Below are 17,765 nucleotides of genomic sequence, written 5' to 3' on the forward strand. Positions count from 1 at the left end.
TTTGTCCCATATATAGTTTTCCGGATGTTTCTTTTTTAGAATGCCTTGAGATATTGAATTTTAAGTATAGCTTTATCGCGTACTGTTACCTGGTTATATTTTATACAGACATTACCACGCTAGTAGTTAATTAAATTTGGTCTACAATACATAGAGAATAATACATGAGTCGCCGTTACATACCATTTATCTCACAGCGAGTTGTTTTAAAATGTATCTAACGAGCGAAAGCGAGTTTGATACGTTTTTAAACAGCGAATTGTGAGATAAATGGTATCTAACGGACACGAATGTATTATTCTATTTCTTACATATCCTCAAAAACCAGGTTTTAAGCAAATTATAACATCTTTTTCGACTAAAAGTTATTTACAACCATTGCACGTGTAACTAACTTATGCGTCACGGACACATGATTGTCAAGTTAACTATACGTCACAGTGTAATCTATTTCCACTGTGTTGTTTTTCATTGGATGGTATGACATTGGTCACCTAGGAGCATCCAGTCGTATGTCTTGAAATTGTTAACACATGTACCCATGTGCTATCAAACAGGTGTGTAAGAAAAAGTGTTTCAGCATTTGTTTCGTGCAGTATATACGTCACAATACTTAATAAAATACAAAAAACATGTTGGTTTTTTTCACAAAAGGATTTGTTCGTGATATTGAAAAATCTGTCAAGACTGTTTTAATATGTACTGTTGCATAGGCGTGGCAATAATAAATGATATTGCCAGTCATGGTGACATTGTTGTCAAAATAAATAATAATTAAGAAAATTTAAGAAAATTTAATAAAATAAAATAAAAATAACTTAGAATTCCATTTGAAGGAAATATGTTCAAAAACATGAAGCCATGCCTAGTTAGATTTGAAGGAAATGTATTCAAAAGCTCCAAGCCATGCCTAGTTAGCTTTGACATTCTTCCTAATTCGATACAGTAGTCAGTGGACGTATTTCGGTGACATATTGAGGCCATGTGTGTGGCACATACTAGTGTCTTGGGACAAAGATTCCAATCATGCCCATTCATATATTTCACGTAAAAGAAAACAAATGTGCATACTAAACTATACTCGAGTGAAGTAAATGAAAGCTATAGATCGGAAATAAAACCCCAGATTTATAAGGAAGAAGTTTGTTTTGTTTAACGACACCACTAGAGCACATTGATTAATTGAAAAATGTAGCTGATTTCCTTTCTTGGACTATATGTAAAAATCACAAAATGTTTGACATCCAATGATTAATAAATCAATGCGTTCTAGTTGTGTCGTTAAACAAAACAAACTATCACTTTATCCTCAATCAGTGTACCATATATGTACATGGCATGACCGTTTTCCTGACACTGTCGTGGCTATTGCCTCGACAAATCGGTTTCTTGTTAATTCCGTTGTTTCTTCAGTCAAAGAGTATCGCTATATTTGACAATTAGACCAAATGATTTTCGTGACAGGCATTCAATTAATGTGCTGTAGTGGTGTAGTTAAATAAAACAAACTATTTTTCCCTAGGATGAAATTCACGTCCTTACATTTTTGGCATTTTTTTTTTTTTTTTTAAAGATTTATTGCCCCCCAAAACATAGGCAGTGAACAGGTTGGGGAGCCGTGGTCACTGCCTTACAAAGTACATATTTAAACAATAGTATCTAAACAAAATATGAGAGACAGAGAGAGAGAGAAAGAGCAACAGCAGTAGATAAGTATAACAAATTTGTGGGGATATTGAGAGTATTAGAGAGTGACATTTTAATTAGTACTCTATTTCCAAATGAACTTTCAAAGCATTATTTTTAATTAAAACATTCTTTCAAAGAGTGTTTTATAGGGTGTCCATTGCTTATGAAATGCTTCATAGTTGCAATATTTGTAATAAATATATTTTTCTATTTCAAAATTATTTTGTAAAATATTTTTCGCCGCATTGACATGTAAATTTCTTTTTTGTATTTTCATACTGTAAATATAATATTTTATGTTGATAGTCAGCCAATTTACAAAATCACCTTTTTCGTTGTTGATCATTCCTAACATAACTATGTCTCTGCTTAGAGTATTATTAATTCCAGGTTCATTTCTTATCCATTCTTCTATTGCTTCCCACAGAGAATGTACTAAACTACATAAAAGGTGTTGTATGGTTTCAGGTGATTTGTTGCAAAAACTACAGGCATTGGAATCAATATAATTAATCATATTAACCAACGTGTCTCACCAAAATGTATTTTTTATTGAACTTTGTTTACAGTATAGAAGATGGTTGCCATATATAAATAAATCACGTGTTGATATATTTGTAGAAGCTTCGAACAAAATGGTCCATTTTGGGTTATTTAAAAATATCCGTCGGATCCACGAACTTTTCAAAGCAATCATAAAATTATTTATGTTCATCATTTTGATGCCACCGTTTTTATAGTCTATGTTCACGGCCGCTATTCCAAATAAATTGGAAAAATAATGTATTTATATGTTTTAGCAAACGTTCGCTTGGATTTGGTAATATTTTTGGCAGTTATTCCCATAAATATTTTGTGATTTCCTGTTTAAGTCCCACGACTGTAACCGTATAGACCATCCAATATGCAAAGTGGTCGTAAGGTCAAGCTCACGGTAAAAAATCTTTAAAAGAAAATCTCGAAGTTTTAGAAAATTAAGTCTCAATGAAGTCAAAATGTACATTTAATCAAAGAGATAATGTCTGGTAGACGAAAATGGTGAGAAATCGACTATGATTTTCAATACGTACTGTAGGCTAGCTATTCAACTGTATGCCATTTTGTGACGTTACATTTTGTATTGTGCATCATTTAAAAGCAAACCTATGTATCAAAGTGAAAATTTATCTTTCGATATCAAATATAATAACCTGGTTTTGTTTACAGTTTTAGTAGCCTGTATTTCATACTTTTTTCACTATGCACCTACACATTCATTTCAACTAATTTTCGTGCTTATATCCAATTAAGGTTCAAGCACGCTGTTCTGGGCACACATCTCAGCTATCTGGGCTGTCTGTCCAGGACAGTGGGTTAGTTGTTAATTATTAGTGGCTAGTGAGAGAGAATAGGGTGTAGTGACCTTACACCTACCCATTGTGGCGTTACAACTCGCTCTGGGAGGGAGCCGGTACCGGGCTGCGAACCCTTTACCTACCAGCCTTATGTCCGATGGCTTAACCACAACACCACCGAGGCCGGTTTTTAAAAACACCACCCCACAAAAAAACAAAAAACCCAAACAAAAAACCCAAACCAAACCAAACAAAATAAAACAAAACAAAAAACAAAACAAGAACAACGAAAAAACAAACAATAAAAAACAAAGACAAACAAAATAACAATACACCCCCACACACACACACACAAAATACCCCCACACCCAAAGAAAACAACAGCAACAACAACTAATTAAAAATAATAACGCAAAAAAACTAAATTAATTTATAATCTTGTGTGTAATGTTAAATTAAAAGCAATTAAAAAAAAAAGGTGTGTGTTTCGCCCCCTGCCCCAAGGAATGTAGCGAAGCGCATGCAGTAACCACAGTACACCACAGTGCCCGAAGTAGATTCGAACCCACCATGATGTAGACCGCAAACCACTGCGTACACCACACGTCCAAACCCCAGGACAAATATAACGTACACATATTGGATATATAACCACCACGGAATCGATTGCACAACAGGTCACGTGATTTAACAACCATGTCTATTTTTTATTGTACAATATAAGAATTATATATATTTTTTAAAACTACTTTAGTTTCAAGTTGCTTCGCAAGTTATGTTAAGAGGACATAGATTACATTTAAACAATCGTCGGTCTTAAAATAGCATTGAATTACTCTACAAGTATGTATAAATTAAAGAGAAAAACGAAAGTAGGAAAATCCCTTCGAAGTATTGAACGTATAGTTTGTCATACACACATCAATACCTTAATGTTAAAGGGACATTCCTGAGTTTGCTGCAATTTTTAAGATGTTATCGACTAACAGAGACTTTTTAACGATTGTAATTACATATCAAATATATTTTTCTGCATAATATATTAGTGACTGTATATTAAACGTGTTTCTGATCGTTCTAATATTTGTACTAGTTTAAATTTCATTTAATTTCCTAAAATAAAAAATTTCGTACGTACGAAATTATTTGAAGACAAAATCCAGTTTGGGCTTCTTACAAATATTAAGACGACCAGAAACACATTGAATATACAGACACTGATATTCTAAACAAGAAAATATATTTAATATGTAAGTTTAATCGTAGAAATATTATAGTAGTCGGAAACATCTTACAATGCAGAAAACTCGGGAATGTCCCTTTAAAGGAACGTGTTTACGACGTACATATCCTTTTTGATGACTAAAATTACATTTTAAATATATTTTCCTGTTTAGAATATCAATATGAATAAACAAGGTGTTTGGTGTTGTCCTCTTTATAGTTTCTCACTCCAGCCAGTGCACAACGACTGCTACATCAAAGGTCGTGGTATGTACTATCCTGTCTAATTGATGGTGCATATAAAAGATCCCTTGCTGCTAATCGAAAAGAGTAGCCCATTAAGTGGCGACAGCGGGTTTTCTCCCTCAATATCTGTGTGATCTTTAACCATATGCCTGACGCCATATAACCGTAAATAAAATGTGTTGAGTGCGTCGTGAAATAAAACATTTCCTTCATTTCCTTCCTCATAGTAGTAGCCCAAATCAAATTTTACCTTCCAATAATTCCGTACGTACGAAACTATCTATACCACGAAGTAAAGGAACACGGACTACTGCAGACATTAGCATACGACCGCAAACATATAGGATATACAGACATCGGTCTTCTAAACAAGAAATTATTTAATATGTCATTTTAGGCGCCAAAACGGCTGCTAGTCGAAAACATCTTACAATGGCTACAAACTCAGGGCAGTCCCTTTGATTGCCGAGAGGGGGGGGGGGGGAGGGTGTAATTGCCGTCTGAATATACATGGACCACACAAATTCAATGTCTCATCCAATATCCAGTGTTCCGGATGTTTTTATGGATGTTCAAAAGTCCACTAAAAATAAAAAAATAAAAAATGATACTAATTTATGTTTTATTGTTTTAAACATTCCATCATTAACTTCTGAAGTGTTCGCAATTTACTCGTCCAAACACATATGAAAACATTTAGTATTTTAACAGCTGGTTATTTGGGCTTATATCGTATTGTATTTAGTTTGAAGCTTGTCTACTGAAACATTTGACAGGTGGCACTAAGGATTTTATAATGTTGGCCCACCTAAACTCGGAAGGGTTGGGGGAGGAGGGGGCAGGCAGGATATAGCCCAGTGATAAAACGCTCTCTTGATGCACGGTCGATCTTGGATCGATCCCCGTTTATGGACTATTTCTCATTCCAGCCAGAACACTACGACTGGTATATCAAAGGCCGTGGTATGTGTTATCCTGTATGTGGGATAGTGCAAATAATAGATCCCTTGTTACTAATGAAAAAATAAAAAAATATAGCCAATTTCCTCTCTCTGAATATATTTAAAAATTACCAAATGTTTTACATCCAAATAACCGATGATTAATAAATCAATGTGCTGTTATATGTCGTTTAAAAAAACACACAAAAAAAAACCCGGCCTCGGTGGCGTCGTGGTTAGGCCATCGCTCTACAGGCTGGTAGGTACTGGGTTCGGATCCCAGTCGAGGCATGGGAGTTTTAATCCAGATACCGACTCCAAACCCTGAGTGATTGCTCCGCAAGGCTCAATGGGTAGGTGTAAACCACTTGCAACGACCAGTGTTCCATAACTGGTTCAACAAAGGCCATGGTTTGTGCTATCCTGCCTGTGGGAAGTGCAAATAAAAGATCCCTTGCTGCTAATCGGAAATAGTAGTCCATGTAGTGGCAACAGCGGGTTTCCTCTCAAAATCTGTGTGGTCCTTAACCATATGTCTGACGCCACATAAGCGTAAATAAAATGTGTTGAGTGCGTCGTTAAATAAAACATTTCTTTCTTTCGTTAAAAAATCCCCCAAAACTTTAACTTTTTTAACCTGAACTCGATACAGACTTTTTGTCAAATCCTTGAAAGGCCCATATTTAATGGCCCAACAAAGTATTACCTAAAATATATATATACATTTGATTTGTCCCTAACACTACCTTGTTCAGCCACCTACAAAACAACACTATCGTACTTATTATATTATCGATATGTTGTAAAAATATTTGAATTATGGCGACATACCATAAATCAGGAAAAAAAACCATAACGTCGATTTGGATAGCAGTACACAGTTACTTCTTTGTGTACCTGTCGCGAAGATAGTCAACGTGTTGTTTTTGCATAGATGTTTGAAGGGTAATTATTGGGAATATTGAAGTCAATTCTTAAGCTTATTGATAGCCAACGTATATTTGTTTTTCATCAGGAGTGCAAACGGTTTAGCTGTAATGAGGCTCGATGTCCATGCACCGGGGCGCGATCAATATGGCTAATTTTCAAACAAGCTGATTTTTTTTGTTGTTGAAAAATTCAGTAGCTAAACCTTTATTCAAATGAAGATTTTTGTAAGGTTTGATAAGCAAAGTTTCCATGAATGTATGCGCCATATCATCCAACTCCCGTTTAGGTGTGGTGTATGGGTGTGAACATTGTCAAAAGGCACCCAAAATCATGCAGTTCGGGGACACATTTTGGAATGTAACAGAAAAATTTAATAAAAAATATTTGAAATGAGTCTTCTTTATAATTATAGCTCTATTGGTAATTTCCATGAGACTAAACATATCTGTGTATTTCTATATTTTAAACCATAGGTGCGAATTTACGATGCCATGGACTGACATGCATAAATCTCAAATGAAGATTCACTAATAATCTGGTCTTCTATCTAGGAGCACAAATGAGTGACGTATTATATTTTGAGTCACGTGACTGGCATCCTATAATAAGATAGCGTGTCCGACCTTGGTGAAGTGGAGCAAACAAAAACAATGAAAATAATTTATTTACCCCCCAAAAACCCCCCAACAATTTACAAAAATACAAAAAAAACAAAAAAAAAAACAACAACAACACGACAATAACAACAAACATCGGGTTTTCTTTCTCGCTCTTTTCTTCGACATATAAAACCAAATGTTACATGTACATACCAAAACTTCCTAGTTTAAAGCGACTGTCCTGAGTTAGCAGCCGTTGTAAAAACGCTCCAATTAACAGTCTTCTTAGCGACTACAGTTCAATATTAAACACATTTTCTTGTTTAGACAAATTTATATTTAAAGTTGTTTTGTGTAACGACACCGCTGGAGCACATTGATTTATTAATCATCGGCTTTTGGATGTCAAACAGTTGGTTATCTGACATATAGTATTAGAGAGGAAACCCGCTACATTTTTTCCATTAGTAGCCAGGGATCTTTTATATACACCATCCCACAGACAGGATAACACATACCACGGCCTTTGATATACCAGTCGTGGTGCACTTGCTGGAACAAGAAATAGCGCAATGGGTCCACCGACAGGAATCGATCCTAGACCGAGCGAGCGCTTTACCACTGGGCTACATCCCGACTCTTGTTTGGAATATCAATGTGTTTGGGTCACGTGCCAATGTTTCAGTGACGTAGCGAAGGGGGAACCACATACATACAAAATTATTGGAAAGTAAAATCCGGTATGGGCTACTACAAACGTTAATTAAACAACAAAAACACTTTATTTGTAGACACATAATATTTTAAACATGAACATATATTTAATATGTCATTTTAGTGATCATAAATAATCTGCTACTCGTAAACATGTTATTACATAGTAGCAGCAAATCCAGAACAGTCTCTTTATAATGTGCTGTGGTGTCTTAAAACAATTATTCCTTTACTTTCATTTGTAGTAATCGGTAGTGCCATTTCCGACAACTCTAAAAGCTGACATGTTAAATGAAAAACTGCAAATACCGACAAATGCACTGCAATGCAAAATATCCGTGCTCTCACGTTTAAGTTATGCATACTTAGGAAACCCTCAAATGTAACCAGGCATCCGTCGTCCTCGTACATTTTGAGAACAACACGTGAAGTCTGCAATGAAGGTAAACACGGAGAGAGCCACTTCCAGTGTTACACACCCACTTTAACGATTACCAATGAAGATCATGGTAGAATATCGAAAGAAAGAGAATGTTTGTCTAAGAAAAACTCCTCCCGTTGTTTAACCAGCGGCTATACATTACACTGTTACAAGTATCTTCACAAGTGTACCAGGAATACTCGTTTATCTACCCACTTCCATCATAAAAGTAGGCATCATAATATATTAGTAACCTTACTTACGTAACACGAAAGAAAATGAACGATAGAGACAGAGACGAGAGAGAGAGAGAGAGAGAGAGAGAGAGAGAGAGAGAGAGAGAGAGAGAGAGAGAGAGAGAGAGAGAGAGAGAGAGAGAGAGAGAGAGAGAGGGGGGGGGGGATGAAGGATGAAGGAGAACTAGCTGCTACTCCTATAAAAAAAAAACCTGCAAAGAGTTGCATAATGAACGAAAATGTAAAGATTATACCTTGAATTACATTCCAACAAAAATTAGTTTATTTACTACTATTTTAAAAACAGTTTGAATTACAATTGCATCTTCATATCGACGAAGAACTGACTGCTATTTTAATGGGTACGTGACAAATGTTTTCTATGTACTTTATAATTATTTTGCGACAAAGATTGTCGACGAAATTAACATGTACGTCTTGTGACAAGATGTTACAATTTTGATATTCTTTAATTAATTTTGTAAAGATTAAAATATTCTTAAATTAATTATGCAAATATTATAATATGATTAGTTTCTAGTTATTTATCACAAATATGTGTTACAAATAGCGAAATGAAGTTTAAGTTTGTTTTGTTTAATGACACCACTAGAATATATTGATTTATTAATCATCGGCTATTGGATGTCAAACATTTGGTAATTTTGACATAGTTTTAGAGAGGAAACCCACTACATTTTTCCATTAGTAGCAAGGGATCTTTTATATGCGTCATCCCACAGACAGAATAACATTAAGAGTGATCATCGGCTATTAGATATCAAGCATTTGTTAATTCTGACTCGTAGTTATCAGAGGAAACCCGCTACAGTTTTCCATTAGCAGCAAGAGCTATGTTATATACACTTTCCCACAGACAGGAAAGCACATACAACGGCCTTTGACCAGTTGTGGTGCACTGTTTGGAACGAGAACAAATAGCAAAATAAGGCATTGCAACTTTGTGAATACGCCTTTAATGCAATATATTTCTTTTTCTTCTTTTTCTGCTTCTTTTCTTATTGGTTTTCGCTTACTCTGAAATAGCAAAGAACATGAATGACACAATCTATTTTCTTCGTCATATTTAATACTGCAGATTCAAAAACATGAGTAGTTTATTAAGCACAAATGTTTCAGTCTTAATACAAAGCAGATTTCGTGTGGCTTCAGATTCCATAATCATTCGGTATTCGTCCACATTTGTATGACAAAACATAGTTATCAACCATAATCACTTATTGATTACTATGGTGTACTCAAACGGCATGCACTTTGGATGGCATTTTTGTTTAAACCCTCGAGTCGGATTCCAGAATATAGAAGATTTTACAAGTACTGGACATGTTATGTGTTGTTAATGAAAAGTCGAAATTCTATTTTAAAACAATTTGAAAACCGTTCTTAATCGGCTAAAGTTGTTATCTCAAGTATATTTCTACCATAATAGATGAAAGAACTTCCTTAGCACCAAATAAAATGGTCGCACAACCAATTGTAAAGTTTGTATTTGTAAATGGTTGATGTGTGGACGCATTACCACTGCAAACGCTATCGTAATATTTATTAAAATAGGCTATCGTAATATTTATTACAATAGCGGGCGGTATACAATAGCGTTTGCAACAACACATCATAATTTTGCAAATCGTCTTAAAATGGTCTTTATGAAATGTTTTGATGTTTCTTCATTACCATTATACATATAACTTGTGCAATACATGCACAGGAACGTTTCGTGTGAGTATACTAGTATTTTTCATTTCAACGTATTTTCGTGCTTATGTCCCATTAAGGTTCAAGCACCTGTCCTGGGCACACACGTCAGCTATCTGGGCTGTCTGCCCAGGACAGTGGGTTAGTTGTTTGTTGTTCGTGGTTAGTGAGAAGAGGGTGTAGTGGTCTTACACCAACCCATTGAGTCGTTAAAACTCGCTCCGATGGCTTGACACCGACGCCACCGAGTATTAACATGTCTATAATATATCAAGGAATGGACTTTACTCAAGTGTAGAGTGATCGTGTGATGAGTTATCAATTGTAGGTGTGGACCCAGATTTTCGAAGCTATCTTAGCGCTACGACATCCGTAAAACCGCCGTAGAGTATGGCATTCGTCGTTGTGACGTCATAGCCTACGACACTTTTACGATATCGTAGAGCTAAGATAGCTTCGAAAATATATTATGTAGCCTGTATCCCACAACTAGTATTTGTCAAAGGCCGTCTGTGGGAAAGTGTATATAGAAAATCCATCGTGGTTATCCCACAGTAGTCCATGTGGATGCAGCGGGTTTCTTCTCTCACCTGACCAACTGTTTCAATAACATCCCATTAGACACATGTTAAGCATTTCTTTCCTTAGAATAGATCATCCAGATCAAAAGTCTTGCCTAGACACGCTATTATTTTGTGTATGTCTGCTGCTATATCACAATCAAATGCCATGTTGGCCATTATGAAACAGTAAAGCGGACTTTGGTTTTGACGTCTTCAGTTGAACGAAGTACGTTATTGTTTGGTGTTGTGTGGGGGTTATTATTATTATTATTATTATTATTATTATTTGTTTCTGTTTTTGTTGTTGCTGTGCGTTTTTTTAAAGTGGGATAGTATGATAAAATGTTCATGCTGCAACAAGGTGAATGCGATATCCGTTGATTTAAAAAATAAAACGCACCAACAAAAATAAACAAACACGCGAGATTATGCGGCATTTCCGTCTTTGTCTCTATATATCCGGATTATAGAAACCTGTTCTGTATTAGAATAGACCTCTTTCACATTCCCATTGCGCATGTGCGCGAAAAGTAACCTTCCTTGCCGAATTAGACTGTATCCAGGCTATTTACAACTTGGGGGCATTATCGACATTTGTCATGAGCGTCGTAAGTAGCTTCGTAGGAGCTGTGAATCTCTAGCGACTAACGTACATATTTCGTATCAAAAGGTAAAATGGCTGCGAAAAACGGTCTACTAAGGTTTACATCGGAATGGTTTAAGACCAAAAGCAGTGAAACATTAACTTAGACGAAGTCTTTAGAGTCGCCTGTCAAAGGTTTTAACAACGCAAAATTAAACGATTCATACAATAAAAAATAAACTGAAATGAAAAGAAATAAAGAAAGAAATAAAGAAATATAAAATAAAGAAATAAAACAAGATAAATAAAATAATAAATAAGGTCACGGCGCTACGCACACACACACACACGTACACACACACACACACACACAGACACACACATATATATATATATATGTGTGTGTGTGTGTGTGTGTGTGTGTACGTGTGCGTAGCGCCGTGACCTTATTTATTATTTTATTTATCTTGTTTTATTTCTTTATTTTATATTTCTTTATTTCTTTCTTTCTTTATTTATTTATTTATTGACTTTTTACTATCACTTATATCAGTCATATACAACTTCATATGTAGTATCTGGTATTTACGAAGGTTATTTTTTTTTTTTAATTTACATGCATTTTGTTTATTTATTTATTAATTATTCAATTTATTTTGAATCTTTTTTTATTTACACTTCACCATCATTTATATTCGTCATATACAACTTCATATGAAATATCTGGTATTTACGAAGTTTTAGCACTATTTATTTATTTATTTATTTATTAGGCACTGTTTCTTCTTTTTCATTCACCGTTTTAATTATTTCGGCTTAAATTCAAGTTTGGCCTGTTTCCTTTTGTTCATTATCCGTTGTCCGAGGCATTACTTAATATGTTTGCTTCCAACATTCAAACGAAGTACCTTATGACTGCGCATAATAAACCCTCATGAATGTATAATAAAGAGACAACCCTGAGTTTATAGCCATATTATCAAGCTGTCGGCTAGTCTAATCTGCTATAAATAAAACGTATATGTTTCTTAAGCTAAATAATCTTGTTTCGAATATAAATAGCTGTATATGCAATACAATTACATTTCTGACCATTCTCTAGTTGGTAGCAACCAAGAAGCCGGATGGGGGACTGTAGCCCCACTTTTATAAACCCGTTTTAAAATATGACTATCTCAAATTTCATATGTATCATTTAATTTTATTCCAAATACCGAACAAAAATTTAAATAACTGGGTGAAAAGAAATCCCGACAAGAATCCTGAATGTATTTATCCGTATAATGCTTTATAAATATTTAAATAATATTAAATACGATAAATGTCTGTATACATACACGCGCTCACACTAATATTATATCAGCCCATATCCGATATTACGGATCCGAACCGATGGTTTCTCGGGCGTTAACATTTTTTTTTTTTTTTTCGTGATAGGCAATAATTCACAAATGTCTCCAATAAATCTTTGTTGAATGTCGATAGAATTTTCGGTTTCCCTAAGAATAATTAATCATGGAGATATTCACATTCCTATTGCGTGGCCTCCCATTGTCTATGCCCTGTAAATTGTACACAGGGCTATTTTTGCGATATCTCGCGTGGGTTCACGGTTAGCGTCCACGAGTTGCTCCGCGACACGGACATGCGCAGTGGAATGTAAAAGAGATCTATTGCATATTAATTATACTTTCTTACTTAAAACACCAGTCTATCTAATCTCTGTCTTTGTGGTTGTCCTCGTGTTTGAAGTAGCTCGAACCGGACTTAACCTGCCAATAATTCCGCGACTATTAATACAATATAATAATGTGAAATTTTAATTGTTAAAATAGGCAAGAACAAGATAAGGAATATCCATTTAAAACTCAAGATGACATGCGTTTTGTGTATATATTTTGTATTAGTAAAATATGCTATAGGAGGTAGAGGCGAGATTTCAGTTTTCACTGGTTTCATAAATGTGTCTAAGCTGTGACTAACTAACTAACTGAAGAATGTTGTTTGTCTATATAATATGTGACTAAAGTAAATATGGAAATTTGTTAAAACAATATCTTTAAAAAAAAAGACAAAACACAAAACAAATCACAAAATAACAAAAAACTAAATTCTTGAAATAATAAACACCAGAAACCCCAGAATACCGGTTACAATAGCCTTTCGTTCCAAAACTCCATTTTGCTTATGCTTATTTTCAATATATATACACATGCCCATGTACTGTTTAGAAGAAGCATTCCAATAAGCCAGGAAACGCTAGCGCACGTATCATTGAAGGCATAAGGTTTTTCTACGCCGACATTGCAAAACGTGTTCCTAATTTCTCTCGTATGTATGTTTTGCAGGGAAAGACATCGTGATAACTGAGTGAGAGATTTGTTCGCGGGATACCGCTGAGAGCCACAGACATGATTCGATGGAGCAGATCTAACGCTATGACGCTTGTGGCGCTCATGTTCCATTGTCATTGGACGATCTGACGTTTTTACCGACTTGAGCAAAACCTTAAGCTGTCAGTAGCCCGTGGTTCCATTAATTCTTTGCGCTTTTGGATCATCGAATCCTGATTTGTTTTTTTAAATTTTATTATTGCCATTTGTGATGATTCGGTTTTCGTATGTAAATTCAATTGACTTTCATGTTCACAGCTTATTATAGTGCAAAAAGTTTATCTTTTTTATTACTGTTTTTAAAGAGCTGAGTTTTCTTCTTCTTCTGAAACAGGTATGTAATTAAGTATCGGATGCATGTGTATATTAAACGAGGACGGATTGCTGTTTCAATTGGTTCAACTGCCTGTGAGAGATATATGTGGTCGATCGATGGATCTTCCTGCTTCGACCATTACCACGCGTTGCCTTATGACTGACACCTGTGTTTATCTTCTTCATGTATGTATAAAGTCTTCATTCTGAAGGGCACTGCCTGTTACAAACTGAACATTCTTCAACAGCGATCATCTTACTGTTATCGCCCACAAAAAAAGAGAGTTATTGGAAATGTTACTTTCACAAAACCTTATTTTAATATGGGTGAGTTTGTTTGATTAATCAAAAGACACCCGTAAACCGATATGGTTATGTCAGCAAATGAAACGAACGAACCCCTCGCGAACAGAATTCATCCACTTTTGAATGACTCAAACATTGGATCGCTTATTCTAGAAGATTCGGATCTGCTCGCCCAGGGATCCCAAGACTATTACTTTTACTACGAAGGTGATATCTCCAACTTACAGAAACCATGGCTGCAAGAACCACACTTCATCCCAACGGTGGCCGTGTATGGGACAGCTTTCCTGGTGGGTCTCATTGGAAATTCGTTGGTGATATTCGCGATGTTGGGGGACCGCAAATCCCGCAGTGTGACAGCGTCTTTCATGGTCAGTCTTGCAGTGGCCGACCTACTTTACCTGGTTGTGTGTGTGCCGTTTGAGACGTCAAGGTATTTCATTGGACACTGGGGGATCGGACCATTCCTATGTAAACTTTCTGGGACTGTGGAAATGTTATCTGCGCTGGCATCCATAATGAACTTAACAGCTGTTAGCATAGAAAGGTAAGTGAAATAAAAGTTTTTGTTTTCTGTTATGATTAATGACTGCAGTTATGCGGTGCAATAAATGTTACGATACATTCTAGCGACTATTTTTCATTCCAGACAGTATTCTGCGATTGATGTATCAAACATCATAATGAGTTCTATCCTGAGTAAATGTGAATGCATATTAAAGGCCATGGTAAGTAGTATCCTGTCGGGGGGTGGGGGTGGGGGGTGGGGTGGAGGATATTTATTTAACGTCACCTCTGAACATTTTTAATTACAGCCAATTGGTATCAAACCTTTATTAGTATATTGATACTTTAGAGAGAGAGAGAGAGAGAGAGAGAGAGAGAGAGAGAGAGAGAGAGAGAGAGAGAGAGATTTTGAGACTGAGGTGAGGGGGTAATGCGAGCTACTTGCTATTACACATCTAATATTCCTTCCAAACTGTAGCAAAGGGTGTTTTATATACCTTTTACCCACTTACATAACAATAACTATCACCGCCTTTGATATGTCAGTCGTGGCAAACGGACAGGAAGGAGTAAAAATCGAGTATCTAACACGATTGCCGCAATTCAAACAAGCGCTCTGGCACAAAGTTTCATCGCGCCCCATGTCAGATATAAGATACAAAAGGCGGCTTGTTACTATGCGACTGTGGTTGTTACTTATATCACAGTGATTCGCTACTATAGCACCTGTCCTGAACAGTCCAGTCAGTAGAATAGCGATCAGTCGAGGACAGCGTGCTTGAACCTTATTTGGATATATGAATATATCATACCATCGTCGTCGACTTGTAGTCATCGTCGTCGTCATCGTCATCATCATCATTGTCTTTATCACTACCAATATCTCATCATGCACAATCACATTTTTTTCATCATCACCACCATCATCATCGTCATCATCATCATCATCATCACCACCACCATCATCACCATCGTCATCGTCGTCGTCGTCATTATCATCATGGTTGTTATTATTATCATTATAACAATTTTCGCTATCATCATCATCATCATCAACATCATTATCATCATCATACTCTGTACACTATACTACGTCGTATGAACGCCAACCTGAATTGCTCTGGGTTGTACGGTCGTTTCTCCACAGTAGTCGGTACCGTCGGTTTTCCAATCCTAACCGGGACGCGAACCCAAGGCCGATGGCTTAACCATTACACCGCCGGTTGATTAATGGTAGGGGATGGCGTTAATACTAGTAGTGTACACCTCTATACTATGGAGATGGTTTATCTGAGTGAGAAAACAGCCATGTTGGATCAACTGGTTGACTTTAACCTCCAGGTGCATTGAGACAACTACAAAAGGGTATTTTCGGCTGGATAATGAACTAACTGAAAACTATATAATAACTAAAAAAATTGGCATAGATGCCAGTCTGTTGAGCTGTATACTCTTCAGTGGAGATGTAATTATACACAGTAAACATGAATGTTTAACGACACCCCATCACAGATAGATAGATACAGTTCACTTTAGAGTCACCACTGACATTAGGCGATATAACTGCATGATTGCTGTAAAAAGGTTTGTTTTCTTTAACGACAAGTCTAAAGCACATTGTTTGATGAATCATAGGCTGCTGGATGTCAAACATTTGGTAATTTTAACATACAGTCTTAGAGAAGAACCCCGCTATATTTTTCGAAGGGATCTTTTATATGCACTTTCCCAGAAGGATAGCACATACTACGGTCATGGTATACTAGTCATGGTGCACTGGATGGAACGAGAAAGTGTCAAATGGGTCCGTCGACGGGGATCGATCCCAGACCGATCGCGCACCAGACGAGCGCTTTACCACTGGGTTACGTCTCGCCCACTGACTGGGAATAACGTCAATAGCCTGATTATTAAAGTAATCCCCACATTGACCCCCACGCTTGACGTGACAAATCGCTTGTTTTGACAGGGAAAGTGATCTGTCGTAAGCCACCCAGACAAATGTAGTAACTCACTCTTTACGTGCTTTAAACAATATTTATTACAGCCACATTTACAGTTGTGTGATTAGCCAACATGCCTCTCTCTCTAAATACGTGCACTGAGAGAAACGAAATGTAGTAACTCACTCTTTACGTGCTTTAAACAATATTTATTACAGCCACATTTACAGTTGTGTGATTAGCCAACATGCCTCTCTCTCTAAATACGTGCACTGAGAGAAACGAAATGTAGTGAAGATAAAGCTCATGGTTGGCTGCTTTTAAGCCAATTTTTAAAAATATTTTTGTGGTAGAAAATTGTATTGGACGTATTAGGTTATGGCTTTCTGATGAACAGGCCACATACCACTGGTAAAACAAGCCAAATGCGTTTCAGTTTGCAATGATGGAATAAAAAATAACCGAAAGTCATAATCAAAATTATACCATGTTTTTGCTAACTATATAATATAATATTATTATGATTCGTGAAAATCCCTGAAATGAAAACATAAAAACAAAATTTACATTACGACGACCTGTTACATTACGAATTTACATTACGACGACACAAATAACAGACATATTAAAGATTAATAAGGTGCCTTTTATAGATGACAAATTACAAAACACTTGGACGTTTAAACAGACTATAAAACAATTGATTGTTATTGACTGCAATTGTGTCTACAATACCGGCCTCGGTGGCGTCGTGGCAGGCCATCGGTCTACAGGCTGGTAGGTACTGGGTTCGGATCCCAGTCGAGGCATGGGATTTTTAATCGAGATACCGACTCCAAACCCTGAGTGAAAGAAAAGAAAGAAGTGTTTTATTTAACGACGCACTCAAAACATTTTATTTACGGTTATATGGCGTCAGACATATGGTTAAGGACCATACAGATTTTTTTTTTTAGAGGAAACCCGCTGTCGCCACATAGGCTACTCTTTTACGACAGGCAGCAAGGGATCTTTTATTTGCGCTTCCCACAGGCAGGATAGCACAAACCATGGCCTTTGTTGAACCAGTTATGGATCACTGGTCGATGCAAGTGGTTTACACCTA

The 17,765-nt window shown here is 36.1% G+C and overlaps 1 protein-coding gene across 1 annotated transcript in view; it reads left to right on the top strand.

Annotated features, from left to right (window-relative positions):
• Positions 1–14,272: 14,272 nt before the first annotated feature.
• The window catches only part of LOC121374437 (galanin receptor type 1-like), a 79,916-nt gene continuing 76,423 nt past the window's right edge, over positions 14,273–17,765 (top strand). Inside the window, exon 1 of the mRNA XM_041501539.1 lies at positions 14,273–14,757. Coding sequence (XP_041357473.1) covers positions 14,273–14,757 — 485 coding nt within the window. The remainder of the gene's footprint in view (positions 14,758–17,765) is intronic.

The sequence above is a fragment of the Gigantopelta aegis genome, chromosome 6 (assembly GCF_016097555.1).
Source record: "Gigantopelta aegis isolate Gae_Host chromosome 6, Gae_host_genome, whole genome shotgun sequence".
In the NCBI taxonomy this organism is placed as follows: Eukaryota; Metazoa; Mollusca; class Gastropoda; order Neomphalida; family Peltospiridae; genus Gigantopelta; species Gigantopelta aegis.